The 12,191-nt window shown below is 54.6% G+C and overlaps 2 protein-coding genes across 2 annotated transcripts; one reads left to right on the top strand and one right to left on the bottom strand.

The window, feature by feature from the left end:
• The first annotated feature begins 1,305 nt into the window (after nucleotides 1-1,305).
• PEAK3 (PEAK family member 3) lies at nucleotides 1,306-5,189 on the top strand. The gene is given in 9 exon segments (XM_070416964.1): nucleotides 1,306-1,424; nucleotides 1,901-2,061; nucleotides 2,064-2,132; nucleotides 2,135-2,210; nucleotides 2,212-2,303; nucleotides 4,754-4,807; nucleotides 4,810-4,865; nucleotides 4,909-5,017; nucleotides 5,020-5,189. Coding segments are annotated over 9 exon segments (906 nt in total).
• A 1,382-nt stretch (nucleotides 5,190-6,571) lies between these two features.
• On the bottom strand, nucleotides 6,572-10,307 carry OAZ1 (ornithine decarboxylase antizyme 1). Its single transcript, XM_070415735.1, is given in 6 exon segments — nucleotides 6,572-7,146; nucleotides 7,391-7,476; nucleotides 7,845-8,017; nucleotides 8,481-8,567; nucleotides 8,569-8,626; nucleotides 10,095-10,307. Coding segments are annotated over 6 exon segments (684 nt in total). The 5' UTR covers nucleotides 10,241-10,307; the 3' UTR covers nucleotides 6,572-7,012.
• Between the last annotated feature and the right edge of the window lie 1,884 nt (nucleotides 10,308-12,191).

The following is a 12,191-nucleotide window of genomic DNA, read 5'->3' as shown; positions in this document are numbered from 1 at the left end:
GGCTGCTTCCTGCATCTATGGGCTGCCTCCTGCACGCCCCCTACTGGGGATGGAGCCTGCAACCCAGGCATGTGCCCTTGACCTGAATTGAACCCGGGACCCATCAGTCTGCAGGCGAACACTCTATCCACTGAGCCAAACTGGCTAGGGTGGGCTCAATTTTTTAAAGAAAAATCTAGCTCGCGTGGCCAAGAGAGGGGGAGACACCTCTCGTTGTTGAACACAGAGTGCTGGGGATTTGCATAGGTCGCATAGCAAGTCAGAACAGAGTCAGGCCCCAATAGGGCAGCACCTGCCCAAAGCACAATCCTGGTCTGAAGATCCTGGAATGGGTGGGGCAGGGGGGTGGCCCACGCACTGGGGGTTTCTCAGATGGTCCCACAGAAGGGGAAGTTGTTCTCCAGGAAATGAAAGCCACAGAATAAAGAGCACTGGTTGGGTTTCTCACTAAACCATCTTTGTTGGGGTTCCTTGCCCTCCCCAAAGGTGGGGGACCTGAAACTTCTCACTCTCCCTAATCTCCTGCCGCCCACCTGGAGTGACCTTCAGGACTTCGACCTGTCTCCCCGTCCTGCCCCTGCCCTGCTCTCACCCTGGACTGTTGACTTCTGGCTCCCACTTCCTGGTGTTTAGTACGCAGGCTGTGCTTCTGCCTGAGACGCTGTTCCTACCTAAAAGGCTCCCGCCCCACCCGGTCTCCTAGGCTAACTGTTTCCAGGTCGCTGCCTGTGACAGATCAGACTGTCCTGGGAGGCCAGGGGCGGCGGCTCTTAGGAGTTTGTTCTCAAGGCTGCCTGCCCAGCAGTCACTCCTGCCCTGAAGGTGGGAGGCTTGGGGAGGAGTGCTGGGGCAGGGAGAGGGCAGAAACAGCAACTTCTCCAGGTTGGGGTGATCTGGAATCTGGGTGGGGCAGGGCTGGAGGTGGGGCTGCAGTTGGCCTGCAGGGGCTGAGCTCTGGGGATGAGGCCCAATACAGGTCCCTGAATATTGTGGCTGGCCCCCAGCTTTCCCCCTGTTGGCCCACCGTTACGGCTGGATAGTCTATCCATGTCACAAAAGCACCAGGTGCTTCCCACCACCCTGAAATATTGATGGGCAACATCCCTGTCTTGCTGATGAAGAAAGGAGCCCAGAGAGGGCAAGAAACCCCCCAGGATCACACAGCAGGGTTAAGGCTGGGCAAGAGGGCCAAGGTATGTGAGACTGCCCTGCTTTCGCTGAGGTCCCTGCACATTCACCCACAACCATGAACCGCTCACAGACACCCCATAAATGCCCACTTACACATGCCCCCCACTCAGCAGCATGAGCAGCTCGAAGCCACTCACCAAGACCCCGAGACCCAATGCCCCCACCTTGCTGATTCAGCCCACATTCGACACATTTGTTGAGCCACCTAAGGGGACCCTGGGCTGGGAGTGGGGGTGGGGGAGGGGGGAGCGTGTCACCAGATCCCTCCCAGGTGACCAGAGAGAAAGGATAGAATCTCTAATTACCATTTAAGGTACTCTCCGCCTAATGATGGTTTTAAGTCAATTATATTAGCTTTTTTACTACCTTTGTTTAAAAAAAAAAAAAAGCTGGGCTCACCAGGTTGTAAAACTCTGAGGAAACTGGAGTCCAGAGAGCTGCAGGGGCTGCCCAAAGCCACACAAGGAAGTGGGGGGGAGGGGGTCACCTAGCGCTGGGCTTCTCTGCCACTGAAGGTCACTCCTCAGCCTGTTTCCTCCTCTGTGCACAGGTGTCATCCTACCTCACAAGGCTCAGGGCAGTTGGCTATTAGTGTTATTTCCATTTCAGAGATGGGGACACGGGGCTGAGGCTGGAGTCCTGTATCTAGGGCCCCATACTCTGTGCATCCTCCCCCTCCTCCTGCCCTCCTCCCACAGGTGTAATCCAGGTCCTCCTCAGCTGACCCACAGCCCCTGCCCCCACCCCTGCCTAAGAAGACCCTGAGCCGCCCACCGAAAGGGCTCCCAGCCCCACTCCCAGCAGGGCAGCCTCAGAGGCCCCTTCTGGGGTCCCACAGGGTGGACGAGAGTCAAACAGGCAATGACAAGACTGGCCAACTTGTCCCCCTGCAGAGCTGCCCTTCTGCTCGATGGACACTGAGCCGGGCCTGTCCTTCCACGACCAGAGGCCTGGCAGCTGGAGGGCTTCCGTGCCATGCGTGCTTGGCTCCCGACTCGGGTGCTGGGGGGCCACCCGGCCCTCCCGCCTGCACTGAGAGCAGAGCGGGAATGCCCTCTACTACCGCGTGGTGCGGGTAGATGAGGCCTGGCCTGGCCTGGCCGCCAAGAGGAGCCCCACCATCACCGCTCCTCCGCCAAGGGCTCTCCAACTTTCCCTCCTAGGCATACCCACACCTGCTTATTTCACAGCCAACGAATTAACAGTCAGCCCTGGGAACCACGTTTCTCCATCACCTGGGAGACTTGTTAAAACTCCCTCCCCACACCACTCAGGGGCCCAGCGATCTGCAATTTTAACTCACTCCCCAGAAGATTCTGGCTAGAAAGCCACTGAGTTTACCAGCCACAGCCAGCTGACAGGCACCACTTTAAATAATAATAACTGTAATAATCATCATCATCAGCTTCCAAAATGTATTGAACACTTCCTCTGTCTTGCGCTGTTCTAAGGCCTTTTAAATGTTTCTTTTTAATGTTTTTATTAATTCTAGAGAGAGAGAAAGGGTGAAAAAGAGAGAGAGAAGCATTGATCGGTTGTCTCCAGCACACACCCCAACCAGGAGTCAAATACGAAACCTGGGTATGTGTCCTAACTGGGAATCAAACCAGCGACCTTTTGGTCCATGGGATGATGCTCAACCACCTGAGCCACACTGGCCAGGGCTGTTCTAAGAACTTTTAGACTCATTTACTCATCTAATCCTCACTCTGGCTTTAGGATGCAAGTGTCACCACATTTCATCAGATGTTTGTTTTACCCTGGTTGGTTCCTCAGTGGTTAGAGCACTGGCCTATGCACTGAAGGGTCTCTTCAATAAATGGTGCTTGAAAAATTGGACAGATAGATGCAAAAAAATGAAACTAGACCACCAACTTACACCATACACAAAAATAAACTCAAAATAGATAAAGGACTTAAATGTAAGACGGGAAACCATAAAAATACTAGAGGAATCCAAAGGCAACAAAATCTCAGACATATGCCGAAGCAATTTCTTCACCGATACATCTCCTAGGACATTGAAACTAAAGAGAAAATAAACAAATGGGACTACATCAAAATAAAAAGCTTCTGTACAGCAAAAGAAACCATCAACAAAACAACAAGAAAGCCCACTGCATGGGAGAACATATTTGCCAATGTTATCACCAATAAGGGTTTAATCTCCAACATTTATAGGGAACTCATACAACTTAACAAAAGGAAGATAAACAATCCAATCAAAAAATGGGCAAAACAAAACCGGTTTGGCTCAGTGGATAGAGCGTCGGCCTGCGGACTGAAAGGTCCCAGGTTCGATTCCGGTCAAGGGCATGTACCTGGGTTGCGGGCACATCCCCAGTGGGAGATGTGCAGGAGGCAGCTGATCGATGTCTCTCTCTCATCGATGTTTCTAACTCTCTATCTCTCTCCCTTCCTCTCTGTAAAAAATCAATAAAATATATTTTTAAAAAAAAAAAAAAAAAAAAAAAATGGGCAAAGGACCTAAATAGACACTTTTCAAAAGAGGGCATTTGGAAAGCCAAGAGACATATGAAAACATGCTCAAAGTCACTAATCATCCGAGAAATGAAAATCAAAACAACAATGAGGTACCATCTCACACCTGTCAGAATGGCCATCATCAACAAATCAACAAACGACAAGTGCTGGAGAGGATGTGGAGAAAAAGGAACACTCGTGCACTGCTGGTGGGAATGCAGACTGGTGCAGCCACTATGGAAGACAGTATGGAGTTTCCTCAAAAAACTAAAAATGGAACTCCCATTTGACCCCGTGATCCCACTTGTAGGAATATATCCCAAGAAACCAGAAACACCAATCAGAAAGGATATATGCACCCCTATGTTCATAGCAGCACAATTCACCATAGCTAAGATCTGGAAACAGCCTAAGTGCCCATCAGCAGATGAATGGATTAGAAAGCCATGGTACATCTACACAATGGAATACTATGCTGCTGTAAAAAAGAAGGAATTCTTACCATTTGCAACAGCCTGGATGGAACTGGAGAGCATTATGCTAAGTGAAATAAGCCAGTCAATGAAAGAAAAATACCGCGTGATCTCACTCATTTATGGATAATAAAGACCATTATAAACTGATGAACAAAAATAGATACAGAGGCAGAGCAACATCGAACAGACTGTCAAACTACAGTGGGAAGCCTTGGGAGGGTTGGGGGAAGTGATAAGAGATCAACCAAAGGACTTGTATGCATGCATATAAGCATAACCAATGGACATAAGACACTGGGGGGTAGGGAAGGCCGGGGGAATGTCAAGGGGTAGGGGGGGAAAGCAGACATATGTAATACTCTTTGTAATACTTTAAGCAATAAAACAAAAAAAAGAAAAAAAATATATGTAATTATATATGTTTTGCGATGGTCTTAGGCGACGCCTGTGAAAGGGTCGTTCGACCCCCAAAGGGGTTGCGACCCACAGGTTGAGAACCGCTGCTCTAGAGGCTCTGTGGTCTGGTGTCTGAGGGTGCACTGCCCGAGAGGCGCCCTAGAGCAGTCCCATGGGAGCACAGAGGCCCACAGACTTCGCCTAAGCCTTGGCCTTGCTGCTGCTGCAGCTGAGCACGGCCCTGGAGCACCTGGAGGCCTGGGCACATTCTTAGCAGAGCTGCGGCCGGGAAACCTGCTGCTGGGATGCCACAGGACTGCTCGGACTCCAGGGCCCTGTGCCTGCTGCTCTGGGTGCCCAGGAACTGCAGCTGGGCTGTCTGCTCGGCCCTGTGCCCTTGGCCGCGGACCCGGAACACCTGGCATCCCAGGCGCTGCTCTGGGGACCCTGGCCGGAGCTGTGTGGCCGCGGAGCACTGCTGGGCCCTGGCTGCGGGTGTGCCACGCTCTGCTGGTCCTGCACCTAGTGGAGCAGGCCACTGGTGTGGAGGAGCCGAACCTGAAGGACTAGCTGAGCTGTGGATACCTGGCAGAGGCCATGAAGGCCTCACTGGGCCACGCCCTGGCACTTCTGTGGGACTGACCCTCCGAGAGTGAGTGGCTGTTCCAGGGCCTCTGCACGAGGTAGGCACTCCTTCCAGGGCTGGGGCTGGTGGCAGTGCCTTCAAGAGGGTCGGTGCCCCCTTCCAGAAGGCTAGTGCACCCCTCCTCCAATGCCTGCCCCCTTCTTTTGTTGGGTATTTAGGCCCACGTCCACCCCAAGAAGGCAGGTGTCCCCTTCCAGGGCTGAGGACTAAGGCCAGGGCCAGCGAGGCTTTCTGATGCCAGGTCCACCTGCCCCTCTTCCCGGTGTGGACACCCCCTGTCCATCAATGTGTGTGGAACTCCTCCCCCCACCGTCCAGCAGAAGCCAGGGTGTCCTAGTGCTGGGGTCTGACAATCCCGGTCTCCACAGCAGCAGAGCACAGACACTCCTTCCAGCGCCAGCACAGGTTGATGAACTGGCCTGCAAGACCCACCAGGGGACCTGAGGGAGTGAATGGGAACTCAGTTTATGCCTCTGAAAACGGACACAGGAGCCCTGAGGGGTCCACCGCTCTTGCCTGGGCCTCCAGTCATGCCTCCTTACTCCTCCTCCCCGAACAGGGTGACCCTGGAGGGACTGTTCCTAACCCCCAGATATGACCAGCTCTGTACCTCCAAACCTTTGAAAACCGGCTTCATCACCCAGGTAGCTGAGTATCCCATCCCACCGTCTCCCAGCACCTTTCCTCCTGTCAAAGATACCCCTTTGCAGCCTATTTCCCAGCCAAGGCCTGGATATGAATTTCCAGGCAATGCCCAGGTGCAGCCAGCAGGTGGCGCCACGATGCCACCAATCTTGGGACTTGAGCGCCACCTCGCCCCTCCACAGCAGGACCAGTCTCCCCCAGGAGTCCTTATTCCAGCATGGCATTGTGAGGCCCTCCCCAGGGGCAACTGGGGTGCACAGGGTCTGCACAGTTGCTAGAGGGGGGCCCACATCCACACACATCCATACCGCCCTGGTTAAGTCTCCCACAGGACCCCAGCTTCAGGCAGAGGTGAGGCCATTCAGGGAAGTGGAAGCCAGGCAGCCTCCAGCCTTGGTCACCCCAGGGAAGGGCACGGGACAGGGGACCTGAAGGTCCAAGGTGTGGGTGAGGTAGGGCATATTGCCATCCAGAGCTGCCTTGCTGAGGTGGCGGCAAAGCAGGGCCCCAGGATCCTGAAACCTGCCATGGAGCTGAGCCACTCAGCACATCCCACAGAACCTGGTTGTGGCCAGACAAGAGACTGACATTGGTTTCCCACCCTGGGCCTGTTTCCTCTGTCAAGGGAGTTACTCAGCTCAGAATGCATCCATCACACACTTGCAAACAGCCCCAGGCCTCACCAGAAAACTGAGGCCCCTCCAGGCCAACTTAACACCACTGAGCCCAGACAGATCTTAGACGTAATTTTTATTCAGATTTTTTCAAAGCAATAGAAGGGTAGATTAATACCTATCTTTCCAAGTTAAGACCTAAAACTGTTTCCAAAACTTCAAATAAGAAAACTCCTGCTTGAAGTACAAGGATAATCTGTATCACCTTAAACCAGCAATAAAAAAGTAAAATATAAACTTTTATTTAGAATTAAAGCAAATACTTCAGTATCACAAACACAATATTAAACTTCAAGAAATATACCGCTAATTTGGAGTGAGCATTTATTTGCACAATTACAACATGCGGACAAAACCCAGAAGAGGGGAGCAGGCCTGGCATTTGCACCCCAGTGCAGCAGTTGGTCACACCACCAGCACAAAGCGAGACACACGAAGGGGCTACGATCTGCGATGATCTGACAGTGGTGGCAGAGGTGAGGGTGCAGGTGGTGCAGCTGCTACTCGTCCTCCTCCGAAGACTCTCTCTCAAATGTGTAGGCCATGAAGCAAGCGTCGGGTCTCTTGGGGACAAGGGGATGCCCCGGTCTCACAATCTCAAAGCCCATAAAGCTGAAGGTTCGGAGCAGAGCGGCTGTGGAGGAAAACTGCATCTGAGCCCGCTGGCCTCCAGCACCCTGGGCTCTGTGCCCGCCCACCTTCACAGATGGCCCCTAACAGAAGCCTCCCAGGGGCTGCAGCAGTAACGGGCAGGGGAAGCTCAGCACGGTCCCGTGAACAGCATGGCCAAGATCTGACAACAGGACCTTAGGCCACAGGTCTCCACCCCAGGTCTCCTTTTATCCCTGCAAGAGCAGCTGGTGATGGTGGTCACCTACCTCTGTCATCACGGTTCTTGTGGAAGCAAATGAAGACATGGTCAGCATGCAGCTGCTCCTCAGCAAACTCGAGAAGAACTGCAAAGCTGAAGTGCAACTGTCAGAATCTGCCCACCCTCATGTGTCCCTCGTAAGGGCCCAGCCTGCACCTCCACTTCTCTTAAAAGGCTTGATTGATGGGAGCACAACTTCCAGGTATAGACCTAGAGGCACTGGGGCTGGGTCATTCTGTGTGGAGGTTGAGCATCCCTGATCCCATCCCCTCAATGCCAGGATCAATCCTAAGGGGCACCCCCGGATGTGACCACCAGATGTCCGTAAATATGGCCGTGCCCACTGTGGAGGATCTCCGGAAAACTGCTAGACCACTACTCAAAACAGGGATGGCCGCCCAACTCTGGACTCTGGTTTCCCTCCTCCCCTAGGAGGGAGGACACGACAGGCTGGCCCTCACCTGTCTTTGCTCCCCTCTGGCAGAGCTCCGCCTGGGATCTCGATGTAGAGGCAGCTACTGCTCAGCACTGCTCTCCAGTTGATGTGTTTGGCATCTGTGAGCCTGGTCTGGACATTGAGAATTCTCGTCTTGTTATTAGACGTTAGTTCCTCTGTTACATTCAGCCTATTATCCTGTGAAAGGAAAGAACCAAGTTCAAACCTTTAGACATCAACCCCCACAGACTGAGTGGCTGATCTTCCTCCTCAATGCCACAGTTTGGTAAACCCAGAAAAGCACCAAATCAACCAGTCACCCAGCCCCCTGCAATGTCGTCTTCTGCATGCAGGGCTTCCCAGGCCTCTAGGGGAGGTGGCTCCAGCCAGGGTCAGGGTGGGAGCCCCAGGCTGGGGCGAAACAGTTCACCAAGGGGTACTTTGGCTCAGTAAACATCCTGGGCTGCAACTTGCACCTGTGTGTGTCCCCTGATCCTCAGATTCTGAGAATTCAATAAAATCGTGTAGTTAGAGTCCTAGCACACAGCAGGTGTACAAGAACTCTCCACTGCTCAGAAGCAGGGCTGCAGGTGTGGTGTGGCGTGGCGTGGCCAGCCCCCCGCCCCCTAAGGTCAGAGAGCCCAGAGAGCCAGATACTTACGGAGTAAAATAAATTAGCTGAAAGATTGTGATCCCTCTGACTATTCCCTCGCCCACCTGGGATCTTCAGGGGTGGGTGAGGGACATCAGGAGCACCACTGAGGCCCTGGACCCAGGTTACTACAGCAGTTAAGGGAGACCCTGGAACTGGAAGAAAACGGGCTGGTTAGCGGTGTGGCCTTCACTGACAGGACCCTGAGCTTCAGCCAGACCAAGCTGAAGGCCAAGGCATTCCAGAGTCCCAGCCAGAGTGGGGCCCACCGGAGATCGCCCTCCCCAGTCCCATGCTTACACCGGTCAAGGGGTCAAAATCAACAGCCGCCAGTCAGGGCGGCTCAAAAGCTCCACCCGCCCCCTACCCTGAAATCGGAGAAACAAGCGGTTACTTAACGGGGCCTTCTTGGGCCATGCTTGGGTTATCAACCCAAAATTCCACTTAGTGCTGTCTTCTGTCCTTGAGTTATCTCAAGACAAAGACAAAGTCTCACTAACCCAATCCTACCTCCCCATCAAGTTTTACTTCCCACTTCTAACTCGGACCACTTCAGCTTCCCCCTTTCCATTTTGCAGTCTGTAGCAAAAATCGGAAATTCTAGCGCATTCTCAGAAGCCAGCAACATTTTGTGGGTCCACCACCAGCAGGGCGCGCTTAGGGGGAGAGGCCCGCGGAGGCGCCCCTCCCGCTGGACTGGGGATTGCGTCATCTCAGCAGCCTGCCCTGCGCCCCGGGGAGATTTTCACAATCGCGCAGTCGGGAGCGCCAGCAGCCATTTGCTGCGCAGTGTAAACAAGTCCCGAAGTCGCCTCCATTTTGCACGGCTCCCATCTGGGGCCCCTCAAACCCCTGCCCGCACGCTTCTCGGCTCAGGATCCCCCCGCTGCGGGGCTAGTGGGACCCCGGGGGTGGTGGTGGTGGTGGGTGCCTAAGCTCTTACCAACTACAAGTAGCAGACTTCACATCGGACCCCCGGCCCCTGGAAATGGGCACAACTACGTTCGACCAAAACATCTCTAACGAGGGGGCGGCAAGAAGGGCCAGGCCCGCAGCCCGCGGCGGGGCGGTTCGGCAGCCACCGCCACCCACAGAAAAGCCCCCGGCGCCGCCTACGTGGCGCAGCCTCGCTCTGCCTGCCCTCGGGGCTGGCGCACCCGGACCGATAAGCTCTGGGGCCAAAAATGGGGGTCACTAGGGGGACCCCGCTTGTTCGAGCTTTTTCTCCGTCGGAGCGCTCAAGATACCCCCCCGGTCACCGGTAATGGGCCGCGCCTGCAAAGTGCAGATTCACGGGACTCGTGGGCCCGACTCGGCCTCGAATCAACTCGCCCCCCAATCTTTCCCCCCAATCCCGCGACCCTCTCCCAAACCCGATTTCGTATTTCCGCTGTCTCCCAAACCCAACCAGGTACCCCGCGCCCCCCAGGCCGAGACTCCGGACGGGTCCCGCTGCCCGCCCCGCCCCCACCCAGACGAGAACCCGCCCCCCCCGCGCGCGATTGTGGCCTCGACAAAGGGGCGGGTCTCGAGCTCCCGGGGCTTCCGTGGCGCCCCGCGGCCGCCACCTCCAACTAGCGCGGCGGCGCTTCTGGAAGCTTCGGGCAGGGGCGGGCCGCTCACCTCTCGCTGCTGCGGCCTCCGCGGCTGTGCAGACTGATGAGCGGCATGGTGCGACTGGGGTGAACGGTGACGCTGGGTTTATTCCCTTCCTTCTCTCTGGCGAAACAGTGGCTGTTGAGGATCCGCTGCAGGGAGGATTTCACCATCCGGCCGCTGGGGTCCGAAACCAGGAAACCTCCGCTGCGCCTCTCCGCGTCGCCGCCGCTGCTCGCCGTTCGCAAAATGGCGTCTCCGCCGCCCGCTTTTATAGGCGCCGCGGAAAGGCCACGCCCCCTACGCCGCCGGGAACGCGGCCGCGAGAGGGGGCGGGGCCTCGGGAAAACAAGGCACGCACGCCCCTCTCGGCGTCTGATTGGCGAACGGCGAGAGAGAGGGTGAGATCACGCCGAGGATTGGGCTAAAAGCTTAGGGTGCCGCCCCCACCCGCTGGCGTCCCTCTGCGGGCGCGCGGAGGGGGCGGGGCCGCCTTGGCTCCCGCTCCGCCCCACCCCCACATTCGGACCGGGTCCGGGTGGTGGCTTCGCGCTGGGTCCGTTTTCGGCGTGTCTCGCCGTGGCCCAGTCTCATCTGTGGTCCCATCGCCGTCACCAGGGTCCCTTCCCCCAGCGGGGCCCCCTCCCCCTACCTCTCGGGGCGGGGAAGGGGTCCTAGGACCGCCACCCCCCCAATAGGTCAAAATTATTTTCCGTCATTACCTGCGAATGATGGGTCATAATGATGGCTCTCTGGATTCGGTCTCTCACGTTTTAAAACAACTTACAGTTAAAAAGAATTTTCAATGTTAATGACATTCAAATTTAGTGAAATATTTTTGTCTAAAATTTGGACGTTTTAACAAACAAAATATTACTCTTTGCAGATAAAGTCAGCTATTTCGTGTGTGGACTAAAAATCCCCCCCCCCCGCCCCCCCAGGAAAGATATCACTTCTGGCAGTTAAAGTCAGAAACACATTTCACGCAGGAACTAAATTTTGCGCTCACCGCGCGACATGAGCAGGTCTTGCGGGTCCCACGGTGTTTCGCGGTTCCGCGCTGCGGGCACAAACAGAAACTCGGAAAGTGACCTGGGGCTGAGCAGCTAAGCCCGGCCAGGCATTTTTATCTCATTTTTACCCCCAATCCACTGTGTTCCTTTGGGTCAGAAACACAAACTTCCCCCAAAGGGACCTTGAATAATTACAAAACGGATAGACATTTACTCTGCAAAACACGCGTCTGGTCTGGTCCCCGTGTGTCTCTGAATGCCTTGTTATGTGGAATGCAACACTATTTACACAATATAAGTAAGAAAAACGTCTAATTTACAGTAATATCGATTATTTTTTTAATATATTTTATTGATTTTTCACAGAGAGGAAGGGAGAGGGATAGAGAGTTAGAAACATCGATGAGAAAGAAACATCGATCAGCTGCCTCCTGCACACCTCACACTGGGGATGTGCCCGCAACCCAGGTACATGCCCCTGACCGGAATCGAACCTGGGACCCTTGAGTCCGCAGGCCGACGCTCTGTCCACTGAGCCAAACCGGTTCGGGCAGTAATATCAATTATTAAAACAACAACAACAACAAAAACACTAACAATTGCAGTAGTTGGGCGAACCAAAGAATTTTCCCGGAGAGAAAATATGTAACCAGCGACCTTGCGTAGGATTGCAGCTCCTGGGGAAAACGTAAAGCAAGTGGCTTTTCCGTTAACTCTACCAGCGTTTCCAGCTTCTCTACAGAGGCGCCCACTTTACTGGGCGGGCTCACGCCCACACCCCAGGTGTAGAATTAGTATCCTCATGTTTGTAGAATTAGTACCCTTGTTATTATTTAGGCCTTACGTCTTCTTGAAGCAGGGAGAGCCCCCCGGTTTTGAAATTTGCTTTTTCCTTCTTCATAGCTCTCCAGTGTCTTACCCGGACAGGTGCTGCTGGGCCCAGAGTCCAGAATCCAGGCCTGCCGATGGCTGGCCTCGGGTCCCTGGGTCACACTGTGTTTACCCACCATGACTGAGGCCAGAGAGTGACCCAGATCCCGGCTGAGCCCCAACACAGGGGGCTTGCAGCCCCGAAAACACTGTCCCAGGGGGGTGTCTCAAAGATCTCCGC

Source organism: Myotis yumanensis, unplaced genomic scaffold (genome assembly GCF_028538775.1).
Source record: "Myotis yumanensis isolate MYYU_CA2020_CCGP unplaced genomic scaffold, mMyoYum1.0.hap1 SCAF_5, whole genome shotgun sequence".
NCBI classification, from domain to species: domain Eukaryota; kingdom Metazoa; phylum Chordata; class Mammalia; order Chiroptera; family Vespertilionidae; genus Myotis; species Myotis yumanensis.
The sequence above is the reverse complement of the archived record's forward strand: the minus strand, read 5'-3'. Positions and strand labels throughout refer to the sequence as shown.